The 23127-nt window shown below is 45.6% G+C and overlaps 1 protein-coding gene across 4 annotated transcripts in view; it reads right to left on the bottom strand.

Annotated features, from left to right (window-relative positions):
• The window catches only part of Optix (optix), a 46713-nt gene extending 24166 nt beyond the window's left edge, over nt 1-22547 (bottom strand). For all 4 annotated transcript variants that reach the window (XM_018513458.1, XM_018513460.1, XM_018513459.1 and 1 more), the window contains exon 1: nt 21591-22547. In XM_018513458.1, the coding sequence (XP_018368960.1) occupies nt 21591-22219 (629 nt within the window). In that variant the 5' untranslated portion in view covers nt 22220-22547. The remainder of the gene's footprint in view (nt 1-21590) is intronic.
• Nucleotides 22548-23127: the final 580 nt, after the last annotated feature.

The raw sequence follows: 23127 nt of genomic DNA, 5'->3' as shown, positions 1-23127 counted from the left end.
TTTAAATTATCATTCTTGGCGAGCCACCGGCGGGCTTATTGTTTATCGCCATAGTGGGGCCGTTGGAATGAGGAAAGGAAGGGCCCCGGAGATCATCCCCCGCTTCTCCCTCGTTTCTCCCTGTCTCGTTTGTCAACTGTCCACCGCGATGCGTTCCAATTGTTTTTTTTTTCCTCTTGTTTTTTTTCTACAAGGGTTGATGCTTTGCGGAAGACCGGACTCCCCGTGATACTCTGACCGGAAATTCTGATTAAACAGCACGATGAAATTACGGTTTCATCAGCGTCACCCTGATGTTGCGCGATGTGCCCATCATACTTTGCATAGAAATTTTTTGAGAGAACATATATGCATAAAATATTAGTACGAAGACAAACGACGTCGATTATGCAGTTACAAATTTTCAACCACGTTGAACGAACGGAACCGATTTTCATTTTGCCCTCGTCAATTTATACCGGTGTTAATTAATATATCGATCAAGATACATTGGGGATACCCTGTCGAGGTGGTGACTTGGTCGTCTCACCTTGACGGCGGAAGAACCACGTCGTCACCACGAATCGAAACCGAAGAGCACGACTTGCTGCGCGCGCTGATTCTTATCCGGCTAATAAATAGCCCGGGACATGACTACAATGTTTCGTGACAAGTTAATCACGTGGCGTAGGACCAATCCACGTGAGTGGAAGAGGGAGGGAGTGAGAGCTGTGAGAAGTGACCGCGGGGGCGCGATGGATGAATCCACAGAAACCGCACATATTTATGTAAATGCGCGCGCGAACCTAACCGTCTATTCTCTCTGTGTGTCTGTACCTCTTCTAACGCTCTTTGTTTTACAAATACGGCACTCGCCGACTGCCGACTCGCCGACACCGTGCATCGTTCACCGCGGCCATCTTTGTTTGTGATGACTCGGCGACTAGTTGTGCCGGCAACCACGTCGATCATCAGCCCCTGATTGGCATACGATTAACATTAATCATGTGGGCCGTGCCCCGATTCGATATGGAATAACTTTCAGCCGGTATTACCGTTAATATATTTAAAGTGCACAGGATTACAATATCTCCGGCAATTAGCGCACACGTAAGCAATCTGCATCTCGTTGACAGGCGAGCGAGGGGATGGTGAGAGTGTATTTCGATCGAAGAAAACTGGATCAGAGACAAAGAACCGTAGGGTGTTTTCAATATTAATTATTTATTCTTATAAAAAGCACATACAGCGTACACTCGTAATGTATCTCGATGATATTCTTATAGTTTTTCTAATAAAAACAGAAACGTATCATTAGAATCGTCTCTACTGAATCCAAACATTTCTTTACATTCCATTCAGCAACCTTTCTGTTTTTATACTTGTCTACGTGTATTTATCAATTAGCGTTACCCATAACACTGCTTTTTATTAGTCGGAGTCGCGGGAACGTAGAGTACAGTGTGTGACGAGGTCGCTCCAGCGCTTAAAGCTTAAAACTATCCTCTTACTCGATCACACACCCCACCCACGCTGTGCCCCACGTAGATCCCAGGTTATATTTGTATTCCTTGATGCTTCAGCCACGGCACGGGGTTGGATTAGCGCAAATGGTAATCCCGTAGGCAAAGCGCGGCATTACACGCGGTAGCTACGGTGTGTTTTTACAACGGGGACACGTTAACGCCCCGCGTCACTTGTTTCGTGTTTGCTCGCTCGTTTGATCTTTAAGCGCGCTTCATTTGACGCTTATTTGCCTTGCGACAGCGGCGCGTGTGCCCCATCTCGCGCCGCTAGTCTACGTCCGCGAGTAGCAACACGCTGCCCTCTGAGACTCAGAATCGTCTGAGATTTCTCAGCTCGTTTCAACGCGAGGGAACTGGGAAAGGGAACGGCGAAAGAGGAAAAGGAACAAGGGACTGATTCCGATTATACAACGAGCTGCTCCTTGTGTGCTCCGCGAGTCGAGCATATTCGCACAGTTCGCACACCTTCAGCGTTTCATTGTTTCGACATTTTATTCTTCTTTAATGCGCGATCCAAGTTTAGATATTAAACGAAAATGTGGAGAATTTGGAAAAATGTCCGTAGAATGGAATATTATCCATAGAAATTCAAACGTATAGAGTACAGAGTGTAGCTGTGACATTTTATGCGCCCCGATATATCTCGCGCTACCATATGGCCGTCGTTCGATAAGCTCCTTTTAATTTGATCAAGTGCTAAGATGTTCAACACTGCACCACTGCCATTCTCGCGTCAAGCCAGCGCATATCGAGAGATTACCATATTTCCGACCTCGTACCACGTAACGCTCAAAGTCATTCAATTCGATTCAATTTTTGGCGAGACACCTGGTTGCAAAGGAAAACTGATCATCTCAAGATGCGTCTGTGTATATTTGTCGTGTATGTGTACGCGCGCGCGAGTGACGATTAATTCTTCCGTAACTTGCCGCCGTCAGAAGGCGCGGATGTGAAAAATTTCGGACGGCCGGTAATGAGGCGCGTTCACAAAAGAGCCGCGTTCACGTCGGACGGCCACTGTCATTTGTTCTTGGATCCATGGTCATTTATCTGAACGCGGGCCCTGGGCTCGGCTTTTGTTGCACACCGTCAAAACAGCATCGCGCGGCATTAACGACTCTCGTCCCTCGCGCACCACCCTCTATATGGACAGGGTGGTGCCTCGGCATCACGGTGTTGGTCTGTAATGGCATGTTCTTTGACAAATTTGGAGCCGATAGACACCCACGTTGCGTGACTCCCGCAATCGTCGATCGTCGCTCATCGAAATTGTCTCAAGAATGACGCATTGATGCGAAAGATTATCACAATAGAGACATTCGTGAGCTCATCGTTTATTCAACCGATTATCTATCGATCTTATATTATGAAAAAAGAACGTAACGAAAATTGATAATAATCTCTATAGTTATTACAGCCGATTCATGTGTTCTAACACGTCTAGTTACTAGATCGAAAATAATTGATATACGTTAGATCGAGCAAAATCGCGCGAGATACTGGAGAAATGTTAGCGCTTAAAGGCCATCGATAGATTAACATGTGGCTTTGTGTAATCTATTAAACGTTATGTGCGTATTGATTGCACATTAGCACGTTATCGATAACATTGTTACGTGTCATTAAAAATTTACACAATCGATGTGTGTGCGCGCGTGTACGTTACGTACACGTGTCTGCCACTGGGTATCCAGAATTAACAATTCGTGCAAACAGGAATATATTAATCGCGCTTACTTATTAATATGATATTACGCGAAATTATATCGTCGTAACTCATTCCGCGTAGTGATTTGTGTAGCGTCTAATGCATGATAATTATCGACCGTAGCTCCCCGCGGAATAAAAAGTACACGCACGCTTCTAACAGCTAATAATCTATGAGAGTCGTTAAGAATTCAGATTATGTATCGCGGCTTCTAATCACCGTTTACAGGTATCTATGACAGTCGGTATATTAATCAAACTATTTTTCCAATAAAAGAGAGAGCAGGATATATCGCGGTTCAGCTCGCTGTTATGCTTCCCGATGTTTTGAACGGGTTATGGACTATATGGCTGATTATTATCTGCGTAACTAGATTTTAAACCAGTTTACCATTAGCAACGATCATCCATTGCAGCCTTGAATACACATATTTCTGAGTATTTATAAGAGCTACTGAAATAGATAAATTCTCAGTTACAAAGTCTAGCGCTGGTATACTGAATATTTCATTTCATCGCCTGGTAATTAGATCGAACAGTGTTTTTTATTTATAAAAATTGCTCTAGATATTTATAATAGTTTCAATTAATAATTCAGTAAATAAATAACATGTAATAATATGCGGAATATGTAAAAGGTAATTATAGACTGATGAATGCGAGAATATGATTAAATGAGATATCGTTAAATAATTTTCTTTGTTAAAAAAAATTAAAACTAAAAGTTTTGTCGTTTAATGCATTTTCATTTATAACAAGTATTAAACGCTGTATTATAAGATCCAGCTGAATAGAGAATATCAGCTCTGAATATCATATCAGGATATTCAAGTATAACCGATGATTTTCGGTTGACAATCACAGTGGCACCACCCACCGAGACAGCCGCGGGTACTATTAGCATCCCGAGACAATTGACCGCCGCGGGTCACGACAGTACGAGAAACCTGCTGAATTTATCGTAATTTTATGTATGGCACAATCAGCGGGCTCGGTGGCGGATAAAAAGGAAAGCGAAGCGGCAATGATTTACTGCCCTTTAAGAACGCTACCATAGAGGCGATGCCGGACCACAGCGGTGGAGAGGTTCCGCGTTTCCAACGCAGCGCATTGAAAGCGATACCTTGGGATGCATTCTTAAAACAGACATCATTTGGAGGCGCGGTGGAGAGGCTTACGAAACCGGTTTTTGTATTTAGTCCAGCGATGCGCTTTTGATGACTCACATTAATTTGTTATTTATAACAATACAAAGTATCACGGTGATACTCGCGGCGTGAGTGGCGTTGTTGTTGCAGAATAAAACTAAACTTGATAATTATATGCGGAGCAAGTGCGAAACTGTGTTATTTTTCAATTTTCGAGACGACCGCGCGATAATTACCGTTTCTAGTTGCAAACTGATAAAGTTAATAAGCGGCGACATCGCATAGTGGCGCGTTGATTAACCGTTGTTATCCGCGCGAGATGTGTGTACTTTGGAGCAAATGGAAACTCGACGGGTGTTATTAAGACATTGATCGTCGGAACGATTATAGCTACCTAACTTTCACACGTAGGTACTCTCGACAGCCCGCGGCGAGCAAGCGACGCCGAGCCGCGACCGCGATGAGCGAATTAGGTGCCTTAAAGAGCGCTGATTGCCTCACTGTGAGATCGATGCGAGATTTTCTAAGACCATTACTGCAGCGCACGGTGTACATCACGGCACGGCATCGGAGGCTTTGTTTTTGTGGGGGCAAGTAAGATGAATGACGAGAGGATTAATCGTCTCGACCGAGGCGGGGACGGCAGAAACCGCCGCGCCGTGGCTCTAAAACTGTAAGCGTTGCTTCGCGAGCATGTAACTGGTAATCGGTTGCGCACGTAGTTAAGTAATTTATGCGTCATGCAATCACGGATCTGCTACGGATTGAGTACGGCGGTGAGAAAAAAAACCGAGAAGCTTGATCTACGAGATTTACTACCTCTCGTACTCGGTCTGCTGAAGATACGGAAGCTCTCTCTCTCTCTCTCTCTCTCTCTCTCTCTCTCTCTCTCTCACGCACACACACGCACAGAAGCAAATGTCTGCTCCATGGACGCTCTACTAGCGTAAAAGTTTCCTCGTTGTGTATCGAACGAGGATACAGAAGATTCATGCAGTATAGATTGTTCCAGCAATATCGCACAGCAACATTGCAACGTTCCAGCAATATTGTAGTAACATTGCAAATGTTGCAAGCTTGCACAGTATGCTGTATGGAAACGTGTCCACAATCTGATTGTCAAAATTTAGATATTCCGACAAGTTCTCTGAGTGACGCGTAGTCGATTTTTTCTTAACTAAAATTATACTAGAAAAGAAATTGATAGCTTTGAATTGAAGGTAATGCCGAGTTAGGGATGTGTAAAGTATAGACAAGGCTTATCATATATCCGTCCCTGAACGGAGATCAGCTGAGGTGGCTTTACCTAACGATCGGAAACGATCTCGCGGCTCTTATGACTCGACTCGACGGCTGACTGGTGTATGCGGTGCAAAGACCCGGCATACTTTGTAACCTCATATACCGTGGCTAATTGACACGCGAGGCGTAGGGTATCGCGTCGTGCAGGCGACGATAATCTGGGAAACATTCACAGTCCCTGCATTATACTTTATAATGGTAGTCGGGCGGAAAAAAAACTCGAATGAGGAATCGACGCCGACATTCAATTTTCTTGCTGGATTGATGGCGCAGTCGACGTGGAGGAGGTGAGAGGAGACGAGACGAGACGAGACGACGGAGGGTATTGCGAAGGGAGGCGAGGGAGAAACGCCGCGCCGTCGACCGGTGGAAAAAGTCGTCCTGGTGGGTTGTAACCACCTCCTCTCGGAACTCTTTTATGCCACGCGAGCTGAACGATCGGTTCTTAATGAAGACGTATTATGTTGTTGTCGAGGACGTATCATTTAATGCACGAGCTGTTAATTCGCTATTTCATAACTCGCTCGTTTTGCCGTATATTACACACTACGAGGACTTATTCTTATAATGTTTGCGCGCGATCGCAAGTGAATTGATTTTACCCTTGCAGAAGGCGATTACGACCAGTGTCAATGTTAATACGCGATAATGTGCGTAAAAAGAATCATTGCGTTACGCAAAGTTGCACGCTAAATTATCGAGCAATATTTTTTTTCTTCAGTCGCGCAGATTCTCATCTCGTGAATTTCTCGAAGCGTTATTCGTCACGTTCGCGACGACGCGACGGTTGTGGTTTTTCGCGCGAAAATTCTTAAATCGTGTTCAGAGTTGGGGAAACAAGTGCCACGAGTTACGTCACGCGGGCGTCGAGAATTTCAGAGTTGATACGTCGCTTTTGGCGGATGGGGGAGATGAGAGAGAGAGAGAGAGGAGTCCCCAAGGCGGGACGAATGAGATATGTGGTAGGCGGGAAAAAAACAAAGCGCTCTCTTGGAGGACCACCGTGGAATCGAGTGTTACTTGTCTTCGCCGCCGCATCGAGCGTCCCCGCGGGCGCACTTGGAGTGCGCCGGTTCAGGGGGGTGAAACGGTCAAATCGATACAGTGTTTTGTTTTAAGTGACGCTAAAAGGGTCTGACGAGACAAAACATCGGGGACACCCCCCCTCGTCGATGTCGTGCTGTCGGTGAAATTTCCGTGGCGCGCCATCTTGCCATTTGCCGGCTATCTCCGCAGGGTGTTTGCGCTTAGACAAATTGCACCGAACCCTCGTTTCTTGCGCCGGAACAGAAACGTAACATTCGTAAACGCGCGTTTCCCAGAAAAGACAATTATGAACTCCGATATTATCGTTCGGGGATTTGTATTGGATTAATGAAATTACGTGAATTACGGTGGGATTTTGCAAATGCGTGGGAGCGCGAGTGTGCGGCTTGTAACAAGCGATATAAAAGACCAATTGAAATCAACGGTATTTACGTAACGATAACAATTTTCATGAAGGAAGGAAGGAAAAAAAAAGAATCGCAACTACGTTTGAACGTCGTACAATATTTTCCAAACGAGCGGCCGTCATTTGGAAAACACAAAGTACCAACAGCGGTCTCTCTGTTAATAAATATGCGTGGTTTTGCGAAGCGTTCGCCGGAGACCTGTACGGGGCGCGTCGCCCCGCGTCGTTCCTCCCCGGACCCGGACACGGCCGAGCGGACGCATTACATCGTTGATAAGTTTTTTCAATTCGCGAACGTTAAAAAACAAACGCGTTGCCTTCGGTGCCGGTTGGTCGCGCGGGCGGTCGATCAAAGCGCCGGCATTGTGACGAGAAACACGAATTCCTGGTCTGGAAACGAGTGTTTTAACAACGCCAACTCCCCCTCCGTCCCCCCCCCCCCAGCTCCGCTCGTGTCGCTGTTCCCCACTCACCCCCCTCGGTGCCCGGGCACGGCTCTCAAAATCTATTTTCATCGGCGGACAGATGTAACTTCGCTCTCTCGTGGCAGCGACGCGTGCATCGATCGTCAGATGTCTCTCGCCCACCTCCCCTGCATACGTTCTCTCTTCAATCTGCAGTCAATTGTTTCCAGCTAAACTGTTTGCCTTTCAGTCGGCACCCTTTTGCCGCGCAGCGCCGTCTATTTGCCCCGTTAAATGCGGCGCGCTTTCGAGACGCACCGAATTTTCGACGCGAGACGTCGAGACGTCGTTGGATCGCATCGTGGAGACTTGACGAAAGAGAGAAAGTGGAAAGGGGTGCGAGAGAGAGAGAGAGAGCTTTACTCGGTTCGTGCACGGTATAATGATCCAATAATTGATATCGCGATTAGACGTCGGATAGTTGAAACGCGTAATTTCCGTCGCAGCATCCGTGCCTGAATGAAAGACAATCTAGTTTATATAAAATTGTTATTTGTCCAAGAGTAACACGGATCGTTTGCAATAGGGGTAGACATACAACAGGTAATGTTCTCAGCCAGCCGGGATGATTCGTCTTGCTAATATTAAAAAAACTGCCTATCCCTTCGGCCTCGGTCGTCGCCAAGACGATTAGGTTGTCGCGCGGGATTCGATTACGACCGGATCTCGTCCCGGCGAGTTTAGTTTATTTTTACGCCATCGAGTACGCGCTTCTCTCTCTCTCTTTCTTTAGTCGCAATCACGGACACGATGAAATTAAGACGCCACCGCGTCTTATAGGTTTTCAATTCGAAAACAATTAATCACCACCGCCTCCCGCGCGCCCGTACCTTATCCGGTAACGGCTTAATTATAAAACAATCATACTCGGTCGGGGTACCGGTACGCGTAAAAGGCGATCGAGCGCCCTCCGTGGAATATGTGCTAAATCATCTACAGGTCGTTTGTTAGCAGGTATCGGGACCTTTTTCCTGGTATAACTACCCACCGTGAGTGCACGAAATGAGAGACGATACCTTTTCGACGATACACCGACAGGGTAATCTGCCCTCGTCTCTCTCTCTCTCTCTCTCTCTCTGCCAATTCACTTCAACGAGTCTATAAAGTCACTTGGACGTATCTTCTAAGTGAATAAATCGTGAGAATTTTATTGATCTTTGATTATAATTATACTTTTGGCATTAGATGTATACAACATGTTATAAAGAATTTTACAATAGTGAGGATCTTGCGTATATTATAATTGTCTGTTTTGTTAAAATTGTTTTAAATATTTTAATTAAATTATTTGTTAGGCTATATCGAGATTAGACCGCGTCAGGAGATACAAAATTATTTTGGGCAGGTCGTTGCTCCTCTCTGAAAATGTTCCCGTGAAAACGATCCATTTTATGTGTTCTCGTACAATGACTCTTTCAATCGGCTTAAAAAGTGGCGATCCTGCACGAAAGTGAGCGAAAGGCGGGACGCGGTTTGTCAGGGGGGGGGGGGAGAGCATCGAAAAATATCGGCCGATCGGTCGATTCGGTGGTGCGTTCTTCCCAAAGGTGGCCTGATGATCAGGACGATCGATATCTCCTGTCAATCTCTTCCTTTCATTTCTTTTACCCCAAAAACTTCCTCCCTCCCCCCGTTCGCCGTGCTCGCTTCGTCGTGGCTTCATTCATGCTCGAGGAATTCCTTCTGTTTACGAGTTCCCGAAGATCGCGGGCCTCCCTGGCCGCTAACCGTCTCGTGGTCAGATTGTCAGTCGCTTAATTAACCGTGAAACGAGCGTGGGGTAGCCGGACACCATAGACGGGACCGCAGGATGGTAGGACATTCGATACACCCTCCGAACTCTCGTGCAAGAGCAACCTTGCTGGAAGAACGTTGGACGAGAAAGAAAGAGAGAGAGAGAGAGAGAGACAGTGAAACGGGATCGTTGGTTCTCTATGAGGTAGTCCTTGAAAAACATCGTAGGTAGATACGTGGTGTACCTGGCTCTCTAACTAGGTAACCGGACACCCCGATCGCAGGCCGATGGAATTCTATATCGCACAGGTGGTAGTGGTTCACGCACGAAAGTGCCTCCAGTGACAAAACGAATGTTCTCCCATCTTACTGCTAGAACAAATCGCGCGGGAACGACATAATTCTGTGCGCGCACCGGAACATTGTGTTCGATTAATTATTTCTCGAACCAGAACCTTCCCTTCCGGCAAATGAAACGTTCGATTTATGTGTACGTTAATTTAAGATCACTATCTCGCTTATTACTAGCGCGTATCGAGATATACTTTATCCAGTTAAAATGTACGTGTGTTTAGTATAAAAGTGAATGAAGTAATCAACCGGTATCGGTCACGTTTAATCAGTTTAATGTAACCATTTAAGGGATATCGCGCGACGTACAATTAGCTCTCGCACGTCACGCGATATCCCTTAAAATTACGCGGCTGGTAGTTCGCCAACGGTCATTAAAATTACAACTAATAATTCATTAACGATCACTAAAAATCTGTATTGTGCAAGAATAGTAGTTACATCAACGATGCTAATTGAACCGTAATTTCATTCGACGCATACCGACAATATCGCGTATTCGATTTGCACGTTTTGCATCACGCGCGCTCGTCATAACGATCGTTCTTTCATACCTCTCGTATGCGTTTATTAGATTATTAAGGATCGAGCAGGTGGTGCGTAAAGGAGACGAGTCGCGGCGCGAATCAGACCCGCGTAGATCAATCTCGAATGTGAAGTCTGTGGGTGATAAATCTCGCGGAGGTCGATATGTGCGCGCGCGCGCGAGCGCTCGTATCTCGATATCGTTAATTATCCGTCAGGGCCGCGCGTTGTTACGGGACGCGTGTAATGAGCGGTGTCAGGTGATCGAGGCTTCGTTTGAGAGCGTATCGGTTGGCGCCGAGGTCACGCCAGCGTGAGCCATCTTCGCGCGCGTCAACACCTTCCTGAGAACGCGCATCACGGGCATTGTAATCACCGCGTGTGATGTATCACGCTACATTAGACGTCCGTCGACGTTATCTTTTTCTCATGATCCATGCCGCGAGCGCGTACACCGAGCGGTACCCTAGATCGACAGCCGACAGTGAAATATGCGCGACGGTTGAGATGAAATTTTCACGACAGAGTCGATTTCGTCTTGCGTGCGGAACGCATTCTCATTCGTTGAATTCCTTTTTCACACGACGACGTTGAATCTTACTATTGATTGAACGAATCTTATTTCTACGGAATTTAATCGGTAACGTTTAATGTAAATCTGATCTCGGTCGATTAAATCTAACGGTCGTGTACGTAATAATAACCAACCGTCGCGTCGTTGTGAGAGAAGCTACAGATGCGGCGCGATGTTTAACGCCTGTATGTGAAACGGGAAGACACGCAACCGCGCATTAACTCGGCACCGCGAGAGGGAAAGGGCGCTCACGATGGCATCTCATCGCTATATTTCATTGCCGGGTCCGGGAACAAAGCGTTGCGAGAGGGGTATCGGTTACCTCATGAGCCCCTATGAAAAGAGTACCCCACGAGTACTCTTTTCAACGCCTTCAACAATCCCTCCCTCCTGACGGAAACCCCCTTTTCTTTCTTTGCTCTCTCTCTCTCTTCCTCTTTCGTATCTTCGACCGCATCACCTCCTTTTCGTTCCTCCCTGTTTCCTCCCGAGTTCCTCGGCAGTCCGCCTCGACGCGATCCTTCTTTTCAGCGCGCATAATACGCTCCTTTAGCCCCCTAATGAGCGGCAATTACTGTGTCTCTACGACTAACGATCAGTGACGATCGATGATCCCTCTCTCGCGCGGAGGGCCCCCGCGTGCACGCCCTCCGTGAACTGGCGACCATTTGTTCGGGAACGAAACAAAGCCGGGCCGGCAACGCGCGATAACACTTCGTTGGTGGAGGGATCGATGAAGTTGCAGCGCAGCATCTTTCTCCCTTCTCCCTCCCTCTCCGCACGCGTGTTCCGTGCGTGGAAAGTCGTTCTTGTACGTTCGTTCGAGAGGCGCTCGAAGCCAGCGGAATATTAATGAAATGACGATTGATGCCAGCTAACCTCTATGTGTCTGCAATTACTCGTTAAATAGGAGGATGATTATTAGTAGGCGAGTCTTAAGACGTCTGATACTTAACGCTGTACTCATTGGTACTCGTGATATACAGACAGTGCGTTGGCTTCGACCGGACATATTGTACGAGGGTACTATCAAGTTTTATAAATATGATATAATTCTCTTTGAGAAAAACGTTTCTTTGTATCTCGTAATGTCTGTCGGCGTGACATAGAATATTTCCACTTGATCTTATTGTTCTATCCAATCTTCTCATTAAAAGACAACATTGTACGCTTCTTCGTGTTGTAATTCACGATCGTTAGGCCGAGGAATATTGCGACGCCGAGAACATATTGCTACACTCGACCGTAATTATGGCGGACTCATTTCGCCAGCCGAAGCATGAATGAGCACTCTCGATGAATGATCTCGCATTTACACGTTCAAGGCTGATCGAATTGTACCAACGAGACAATGGCTGGTTTCCGATTCATCCGAATGCAAATAATAATGTTTCGTTTGAATTTGAAATTCGCTTTCGTTCGTACTCTGTCCGATCAGGTAGTAGGAGAGCGTGATAAATCTCGATCGCTGATTCACAATTACAGTGCTCGCGTTTACATCGAGAGCATCGATCGACCCCCTCTCCGCCCTCTCCCCAATCGTTTAGATTAGCAGCCGTGGTAAAACGACAAAAATCCCGCGATAAAAACAAAATTTTATCGGAAACCTTCGGGCGAATCCGACGATTCTATTCGCGTATAATGTTATTTTCGTGTTTCCGTCGAATGATCGTATACCTCAAATATAGATCTGCGTCACGTGAGCAGGCGTGATGAGAACGCCGCGTGTCAATCTCGCTCTCTTCTCGCTAGAAGCGGACAAAAGATCGGTCTGCAACTAGGAGCCTCCTTGACTGCCTTGACTGGAGTTGGTGCCGAAGATACGAGGATCGGAAAGGGGCATTGTGTTTGTGTGGAGAGACGTGTCGGACTCACGTCACCGGGCGATTTCGTGTACGAATCGATATCAACGTACGAATTAGTAGCTTGTGGTCCAATATCTCACCCTAATATTTCACCCCTAACTCCCCGTTGGGGGCCGCACACATACTCACTTGCCGTGGCAACTAAGTGCCCCCTTTCTCCCCTCCTATATGTATATACATATATATGTATGTTCGAGAGAACCCCCACGGCGACGGCGTGAAAACAGGCATCCGCACGCTCTGCCGGTCCACTCCGGTGGACTCGTGAAACAAAAAGCGATCCCGGCGGAAACAAGTGACAGCTGGCCCGTGCACGTCAATTACCTATTTGTAACCTCTCGCCCCTTGCCATTTCATCTTTCCGGGGAGTCGCGTCTTGCGAACGCGTCTAATTATTTGCCGATGGACAGCCTCCGACGAGGCTGCTGGCTCCTTTGAGAACTCGTCAGACCTCGGACGGAAACGTTCGTCGCAGACGAACCTTTGTTAGCGAAATACGGGTTAATCGTGACGCACATCAAAGTGGATTGATAACAGCTGAAATTAACTAATGTCGACGTGTGCGGTATTTTAAATCGGCACGTGCCAGTAAACACGTTACGAATATAAGCACGACGTCTATTATGCATATCCCGTCCTTCGAATTAATCAGCGTCGTGTTTCAGAGACCTCAGTCTCCTCCGCTCTCTCCTCGCGAGAACTCGACTCCGTACGCCGCCGAGCGATTTTGCCGAGCACTTAATTACGTCCCGACACTTTCCGTGTCCTTATTAAATCCGCGTTTTCTCTCTTTCTCTTCATCCACCTCGCGCTTTTCTGCGATCGCATTCGCGAGATCGCGAATGCAGAATGCCCCGGTGCGGTGCCGTCGCGCCAGCTAGACCGCCATCAATCACGTTACCTCGTAACAACCCCTTGACAAAAAGCTGCCACGCGAATTGCGCGACCACCCCGAGGGGTGATACCTATGGCGGTAATACCCGAGTTCTTTTTCATCGCTTCCTGAATATCGCTCAGAATGTCGAAATACGGAATCATTAGTAACCGTCGCGCGCGCGCGCGCGCGCGCTCCTCTTCCTCGAGAACGGGGAGGCCCCGCTCTCTGCCTCAGCAATCTATCACGAAGGGCTCGTGCGAGCAGGTGTCATGGCAGTCTGGCCGCTAATGATCCTGGACATCCAACGTGGAATTAATCATTGCCTTTGTCTCTACTGCTTTTTGCCCGCTACGCGGCCCGCTTGCCGCGGCTTTTTGGCGGTTCTCTCTCCCTCTCTCTCCCTCTCTCTCTCTCTCTCTCTCTCTCTCTCTCTCTCTCTCTCTTTCTCTCTCTCGACGAATCGCGTGTTGCCTGCTCTTTGGTTATTATCGTCGTTAATTCGCCGACCAATGCTCCTCAGGCCCGGTGCCTCTCGATGACGAGCGCTGCTTTTCGGTAGGATCATCATCGATTCGATTACTAACGACACACATAGAGCGACCGGGATAATTAATTGATTACACCGTACACGAAATCATTTTTTAATGCTGGCCAGCCCCCGTAATGTGGCTCGCACTCTGACACGTGTTAATTCTTTTTAATACATTCCGTATCCACTCCGCGTCGAATCGTGGTAATATTAAATTTACGCGTAACGTAACTTTGAAACTGACAGAAATCTAATAGACAGTGTTGGTGGCCTTAATGCTTCCCGTCTGAGACTCTCAAAGGTTAAGTTGATTTAATAAAAGTCTCAAATGGCGGAGGCAGCATTATTTATAGACACGGCGACGTGTTTCACGCGGCTTTGTCGCTGTGTTTTGTCGCATCGCAACGACCACGGGAAATCGAACGGTCCGCCGCGAGAGCCTCCTCTTCTCGTTGCACCTCTCTCGCTTATGTGGGGATTATGATTTTTCTCTCTCGTAAAAATATCCCGCGCTGTAATTTTCTCACGCTGGCGCTTCCCGAAACGGGAGTTCCACCTGATTCGTCGTCGTACATCTGTTGTCCATCTGCGGGCGGACATTCCCGAAGACCCGCACGGCCACGGAACATTTTTCGCGGTGCGGAAGATTGCGCAACGCGATGACATCCGCGTCTTCTTCCATATTCCTTTCTCGTTTAAGGTCATCAAGATAACGGCGGTACCGCACTGAGTGACACTTGACCGTGACTCGAAGAAGAAGGTACCGGAAGGCATGTAGTAATGATTCGAAAGGACGTGCATCTCGCACACACCGGGGAGACTTCACGCGACCATAAATCCTGCCGCCGTCTTTTCTGGACGCTGATTTAAGTTTTATGCAAAAATCTTCGCGCTTCCTCCAGGTGCCTACGAGAAATTATTTCCCGAGGCGACACGTTGTTTAACCAAACATCAATCCCCATGATAGAACGAATGGAGGATAAATCTTTACAGTAATAAAATATTTTCTCTCTCTCTCTCAAGAGAAATGCATACTTCATTTTCCGTGCCTCCTTCGAAAGAAAGATATGTATAAAAGTAAATAATATTTTATTCAAAAAGAGGAATCGTGCAAGCAGCAAGTGAAAGCGAATAATGATGTGATTCGCAGCGTCGTATTGCTACAAAGTACAAATCTCGTTAAACAAAAAAAATGCGCGTGCGTGGAAGCATATCCCTTCCATCGTTCGTAATCATTCGAATAAAAAAATAAAAAATAAAAAGAAAAGAGCGCAGTCGGGGTCTCGCCGTTCACAAAGGAAGGAAGTAACCGGCATCGCGAATCCTGATGGAAGAGAACAAGTCCAGAGGGTTGGGGTGGGGTGGAGGGAGGGAGTGATAGTGGTGTAGCGACGAGAGGTGGCAACGCAGACGGGATTCTGCGTGGAAACGCAAACAGCGCGGGTCTCTAATACACCGGGGACTTTATCAAAATCTGATAACTTCAGAGGCGAAGGCAACGCCGAAAGAGGAGAGTCGGGAACACGCTCGAGCTAAGCCACCCCCGAAAAGCTGGCAACGCGGAGGGTTGCCGAGGTGGTTATATTCCCTCCCTCTCCCCCTTGTACCCTGCCTGGCCGTAGACGCCCCTTAGGAAGCCTCGAGTTCAGGCTCCGAGTTCCCTTGGACGTAACGCAAACCAGTACGTACGTCTGTATATTCGCGCGAGGATTTCTGCGAGTACGTATCTCCGATTCCGAATATGTTTACGAGTTCCCGCTTAAACCCCCACGTTCTGCATAATTAATAACAACGTGCGGTCTTACGAATGTACCGAAATTACGATAACGAGATTTGCAACGTGAGCCTAATAAAGGATATAGCTATAACAATTGAAAGAGTTACACTTTGGACTAACGCTTTGGTTAACGCTGAAATGCATCCTTCGAGCGGTGATTACTCGTCGATCAGCGTGTCAGCTCGATAATTGATAGTACCGGATGCGCCGCGATCTTCTCCAACTTGTATCTCCACTATCCGTGTTCTACCGCAAAACGCGACGGAACGCGCGCCGGGTGGAGCGGCACACCAGCGGGAACGTATACCCATTCCATTCTCTCTCTCTCTCGTCCCCGTAATATATAGCTCTTACATACACCCACACAAGGATATTTTCACACACGTAATCGTGTCGGCCTGGTATCCACACAGACACGCGAGTATGCTACGTGCAAGCGCGGAGATTGCTCCGGGGCTTTCGGGGTTGAGCATATTGAATAACTCGCTCGCTGGACCGCGAAAATATACCGCGAGGCTGGCAGTATGCGGATCGACGTTTCTGAAAGGACCTTCCAGGATCCTCGGGGCGGGCACCGTATCCTGTCTACGTGTCTACCTAACCCACCCCGGGTCAGGACGACGACGACGACGACGACGACGACGACGACGACGACGACGACAACGACGAGTACGCAGTATAGTAGATTCTCTGGCTTCACCCCTATGTGTCAGAACTGAAAATGCACCACGGAAGGAATTTCGTTATGACGCGACGGGAGCTGCTGCTGCTACGTTCTTCGCGAGCGCCGACACGTGACGAAAATGAAACATTTGGGACGCGCATCTTGAGGAGATGCCCTCGCATCTCGCTCTCTCACCCCGAAACGCGACACAAACGACGACTTGGATGGTAATAATCCCAGAAGCGTGTCTAAATTGGCGATTACATTGACGTAAATCGACGCAGAGCTAACGCTGAGAAACGATCAGAAATATTTTATATAAATTTTTGTATTGCCAATCGAAATATAAAAATGGCAGCATATGAAATTTTTGGTACGGAATGTACTTATTTACTAGGATTTTACAGTCTGATCGTTGGCGGATTTTATCAATCGGGAATTAAGCTCTTTACAATGCACGCAGGATGCCTTCCTCGTCGATGTTGTTCAGAATTCATAATTCGTGAATAAAAAGGGAATTGCCTAAAAGAGTGGAAAGTACGGCTGATAGATGGAAAAATGATAAAAAAGCCGCTATTTTTTTGTGGATTACATTATTCAGCGTTTCGGAACTAACAACGATTGTAACAAACTGCGTTATCCAGTGATGCAAAATATCTCTTATGAATTTTTTAATGGTATGCTTTTTTCCGCGTCGCGGCTAATGAACGCTACCTGTACTCGGTGACCGAGTTATTAAATATTGGAAGCACGTAACAAAAAGCGCAAAAACCCATTTCGATATAAATATGAATTGGATGTGGAGAAAAATTACAGGGAAAAGTCCTCTATATAATGCTGGAGATAATTGAATAAAGCGTATAAATTTATATCTAAAAATTATCCAAAATAAAAAATTATCACAGTTCGGTTTTTGCGCGCCCGCACGCAGCCACAGTATTAATTCTGCATAATAGAAATATTATAAATGAATAATTATGTTATATAATATTTCCTGTAATTATTTTATTTATATTATTTCCTCATGATATGGTTAGTAATTAATAATTACAAATACTATCGATAACAAATAATATTGATTGTTAATAACGGATAATGATAAATGCCAACTAAGAATAATACGAGGTTTAGAACAAAGTTACACACCAGCCCATGTTATAATAACGATAATCTCTATTTCTTAAATATTCTGAAACAAATAACATATTGTTCGCGGATATAGATTCCGCGTCTAATTCCGTACGCAGGTTGATGTTTTCGAAAGGAGATGCGGGAACCTCGGAAGGCTTTCTATCTTCCTGTGTCTATCTAGATGTACACAACCGAGAACTCTCCGTCCCGAGATTCGATGGATTACGTGCAGGAAAATGTGGCTCGGGGCCAGACACGGAATGTCATTACGTCGGGTAACGATAGGTACGTCGCAGCCATTGTTGGATTGCTTCAGTTGAACATAGAGCCGTGTGACTAGCATAAGCGATCTTTTCCTTTTTTTTTTTGAACCATTTTGCATTGTTTAAATAATGATGATAAAATAGCATACTGAATTTTGCCGTCATGTTAATGTTAGACTTCCTTCAACTACACGCCTTTTGTTTCTTGTTCTAACAACAATAATTGAACAATAGTTGAATATTCGAACATTGTTTCCTCGATTGGTCGAATTAAATTAACATTTCGATGACATTCTCGAGAAAATTGCTCTTTACGTTTCATAATCGCTAGACATATATTTAAATGTTTTGAGGGATTATTTCATAAATTCGCGTAAGAGATAACGTTATCTTCCAACATAACAGCGTTACATATATATGTACATATGCAATATGCGTATAGTAGTATTTCTAGTTGCGCGATTTATCATCGTATACAAAGAAATTCTGGCACAGTTTTCATTTGATCTTATCGCGTTGCATAATTTGAAAGAATTATGCAATATTATGTTCCGCTTAATAAATCTTGTGTTACGCATATTTTCTCGCGACGGCAAAGCAACAACCAAACACGAGAACACGATCTGTTTTACCGTCAATGACGCAACTATACGGTTCTATACTTATACGGTGATTATGTGGCAGAGTTATATAAACATTTTCCTGCATTTTTCATGAACGCGTGATCGCCATACGACGGTTTAGAGACAATGTACGTTTCGAACGTATAATCTTTACTCGCTGCGCGAGCTCATCAAGATCAATTAGAGCAGTATGGTCGAGCCATCGTCGTCCGTTAACGATATATCAATTACAGCGTTAGACGTAAGTAATGACTATTAATGACTTCATTCAGAGCGCAATAATTACATGATGTACGTCCGCGCATATGGGGACAGATCTAGGTCGGTGCTATTTTCCACAAGAGGATGACAGTTTTATCGTGTTTGGGTTATCGACACATTTATCCTGATTTACGATTGAAATAACGCACCGATGAAATAACGCGAAATTAATTAGCACTTTAATCTGCCAGAATATTACGTGTCACTAGTAAGATCATGCTTAGTTATTGATATGAGATACACACTCAATGCGTCAAACATGTTTCTTAACAACTTTTTAGCAATCGAACGATACGAATTGATTCTTGGGACAACAAAAAATATCGAGAGCGACAGCTTTAATTATTTTTAGTTGCGTATACATTGAGAATTTTTTATCATTTCGTTCGTTAGACGAATGCTTTTTGTATCGATTTTTAGTTCTATGTAAAAAGACGCTAGAAGAGTACAGGTGTTTTGCTTCTTTGATCTGAAAGCCATCTAATTAACTTTCAATGTCATTTAGATAATACATTAGATAAGTATCTTTTTCCCGAGGTAGAGAATCAAAAGCGCGATGCGCATTTGGTAATATCACACATGCAAGGTCGCGTGTTCGAGATGCGGAAAGTTGCCTAGGATTCCCGTGGAAGCAATAGCAAAAATGTTCGGGTAGGTCTTCCAGGAACTCATAAATCACCGGGAGCAACATCCGGTGTTCGCGCGTGGAGACTACTCTAGGTTTCCTAACGAGAGGGAAGGAAGAAGTGCTCATGGCATAGAAAACCCACCTCAGGTTTCCCTTTTATAGGCAAATAATGGCGGTGTTGGGCGATAAATAGCCGAACAATACGGCTGGCGGACCGTTACCTGCTTGCGACGGAACCGCTCGTGTCGAATCGAATTGACAGGTGGTAATTCCCAAGGAAGACTACTTCCGTTTTTCTATCGTCTACACGTTGAGGCGATGATCCCCTAATAATGACCAGCCGTGATTCAGAGATGGAATGTATCCCTTTTACAACCCTTATATTACTTGGGCCTATCATTTTTCTTTTCTTTTGTGAAGGTGACGATATTTTGTTACACGATTCCTTGAATGTTAAATGTCCTCATTAAACATCTTCATCTATCATCGCAGAATTGTGATCGATTGCTGAAGAGATACTCGAAAAAATAAACCAGAGTATAGCCAGTAACCAGATTCCTAGTCAGTTATCATGCAATTTTTCTGCTACATCTCTGCTTTATTTTTTTGATTAGAATAAATTATGTATATTAGCGTATTAACGATTATGTGAATTGTTTTGAATAAAAGATTACTTTTTTCACGCACTCTATTTTTTTTGCCATAAATGTTGACCTACAGCAAGCTCATTTTGTCTCGAAACTCTTATTTTAAAAACATGTAATTAATATACGTTTTTAATCAGAAGATATAATATTTCATATAACGAGAGATAAAAAAAGTGTATATGCATGATATCCCCTTCATTTTCTTGCACAAAGACGAAGAGAGCAAGAATCTGAGACTGATTCTAATGTTATTTTAAAGCTATCGTGAACTTCAACATTCGAGTATATCGCCATATGAAGGGATAGAGAAAGAGAGAGTGAATGAGTGGGGGGAGAGGATAGAGAGAGAGAAAGAGATGTCGAGCGAGAGCGCGATGTCAAAACACAATTTGAAAGACGTAATTCGAAAATCGTCGTTCGCCCGACGGCAGCGACCCTCCGTCGGACGTCAAAATGAAATTATGCGACCCTCCACAACGGGGACCTTGGGGCTGGCACAAAGGCTCGTTTGCCGAGGACACAGTACAACAATCTGTCTAAAGGGACCTAAACCACTAATCGTTTCGCGATTAACTTCCATTAAACGCTACTTAATGAACAAAACTTTCCTTCTATATCGTGACCAACCGCAGACGATCTCCAAGACGTTCTTATATGTGAATTAAGTTCTTCGTTTTAACCTCACTGAGAGTACTCCGTTAGCGTGATATTTTAATAAAATGATTGCTTCGATAAGAAGATTTACGATAATCGACAAAATGTTTTCACAGTGTAACATAATCATTTATTAGTGTAGTATAATTTTACGAGTATTATATTGCGGTATTCGCGAAACAAATGATGGTAGAACACAAACGATTTTTCAGTAAACTACACCGACGAAATATGTCTTCCATATGGGTTCATTGTTTAGCCACGTGTTACCAGTGAAATGGAGGATATACATTCTCTCTTTCGGAAAATTTTTTTAATGTTTACTTTTTTAAATTACAATCAGTCTTTGTTCGCTGTATCATTTAAGAATTCGCACGTACATAATTTAACATTAAATAATTATCGTATGTCGCTATAATGATAATCCAGTACTTTTAGTATCGCGGATTCAACACTGTTATTAATGAACCGGCGCTCTCGTAAGAGCACCGGTATATGTACGAGTATTGGTGAGAACTGTTTGTTGATTTAGTGCGTATTTAATGTCATTGAAGGAGATTTGAACGCGAATATCAGAGTGGCGTTCGAAATATTCCATTGTTCCGGAAAGTAAATATATTCTATTAGTCTATTAAAGATAATATAAATACGTATAACATTCCACCGCATTTAGATAAAGCGTACTTCATTAGAGCCCGTGTGTATTGATCTATTTATTCTGTGAAAAGAGGATTTTGCAATTTGAACGGGTTTAATCCGGAATTCGGAATTTGACAAGCTATTTGACAGAATCGCAATGTGCAAACGTGATTTTGGTCCAGACGATTATCAATCCTCTCAGCAGCAGCCTGTCCTTTCCAATGAAGGAAAAGAAGACGGGGAAGAATACGATTAGTTTAACGACACACCTGTTTTTCGCTGCAGCAGCGCGATCCCTCTGCCTCCTATTCTTGAACCAATTTCCAACTTGCGTCGGCGTGAGTCCCGTCGCGGCGGCCAGCTCCCTCTTCTTTCCCGGATTCGGATAAGGATCCTGGAGGTACCATTCTCGGAGCAGCGATCTGGTTCTTTCTTTGAAGCAATGCGTCTTCTGTTCGCCATCCCAGATTGTCCTCGGCAATGGGAATTTCTTCCTTACGCGATACTTGTCCACGGGTCCCAGCGGCCGGCCGCGGAGTTTTTCGGCCTCCTGGTAATGTGCCTCTAGCCACATGGCTTGCAATTTACCGTGAGAGTCCTTGGTGAACTTGTGCCTCTCAAGTATAGCGTAAAGCTCCCGATAATGTCCCGAGTGAAACGCCACAATGGCTCGCGCCCTGAGAACAGCCTCGCTCTGGTTCAGTTCCTGGATATTGGGATGAGCGACCGGAAGGCTCCATAGGAACCTGGCCAGCCTCTCGATGTCGCCGCTTTCTTCTAGGGTCTCGCAAACCGTTGCCACTTGACTGACGGAGAAAGATAGAGTTGGCAAAGCAAGATACGGACAAGGTACAAGCGGACCGTTCGCGTTTGGCGGCGTGGTCCCAGCGGCGGACATCTTCCCGAAACGGTGATCCTCTCGCGATACACCAATTTTGACTTAGCTTGTCTTCTTGGAGTATTTGACGTCACCCGGATTTGTCGCGGTTCAGGAAACACGCGGCTCCGATTTATGCTTGCTCTTGGACCTTCTCATGATTCGTCAGAGTCACGCGCGGTATGTTCGTTCATTACAAATGGACGTGACGGTCACTGGATAATTATCCACTTCACTATTGACACCACCAAATTTCCCAAGTTCGAGTGTATAAACAAAATTAGGTGTTATGACATCTGGAGAGACATACGAGAAGTTTTAATCTCTTACGAGGTGAGAGAATTGCCCGAAGAACGACCGCCTCTGTTTCCGCAGGTACTAAATTCTGAAAGCCCACATTGGCGATTCTCTCCCTCCCTTTCTCTCTCTCTCTCTCTCTCTCGCGCGCGCACGTCGCGACACGTCACTGATTAATTTCGAAACAATCCCCGAGAAGCGGCACGTGACAACGTCTGAATTGGAGCAGGTACGCGTTGTGAAGAGCTCCGATGCCCATTGAAGATCGCTGTCAGGTGGGTTCGCGCGACCGTTCTCCAGGTCGCTCAGGTAACACCCACTAGGCCAGGCGGCGCGCTGACGTTCTTCCACGTCGTGGGGATATCACGCGAGGCCGCTGTTGCCTGGATCGTATCGGATAGCAAACTGGTTTCGTTTACAAGCCGGCATCTCGGCACCGGCCCTACCCAGCATGATACGTTTGTACGCCCGTTGCAACCGGGCTGTCTCGCTGGCGCTCTAGACCTACCTCTACCTCTCTGTCTCGCTACTTCCACCACCGTCCGATCTTACCGTAGAGGTACAAGCAAGAAAAGAGACGGCGATAGATGGCATCGGGGGGTCCAATGCACAGACCACGCCTACCAAGTACA

Source organism: Trachymyrmex cornetzi, unplaced genomic scaffold, assembly GCF_001594075.2.
Source record: "Trachymyrmex cornetzi isolate Tcor2-1 unplaced genomic scaffold, Tcor1.1 scaffold47, whole genome shotgun sequence".
NCBI lineage: Eukaryota > Metazoa > Arthropoda > Insecta > Hymenoptera > Formicidae > Trachymyrmex > Trachymyrmex cornetzi.
Note: the sequence above shows the minus strand (reverse complement) of the source record. Positions and strands in the feature narration are given on the sequence as shown.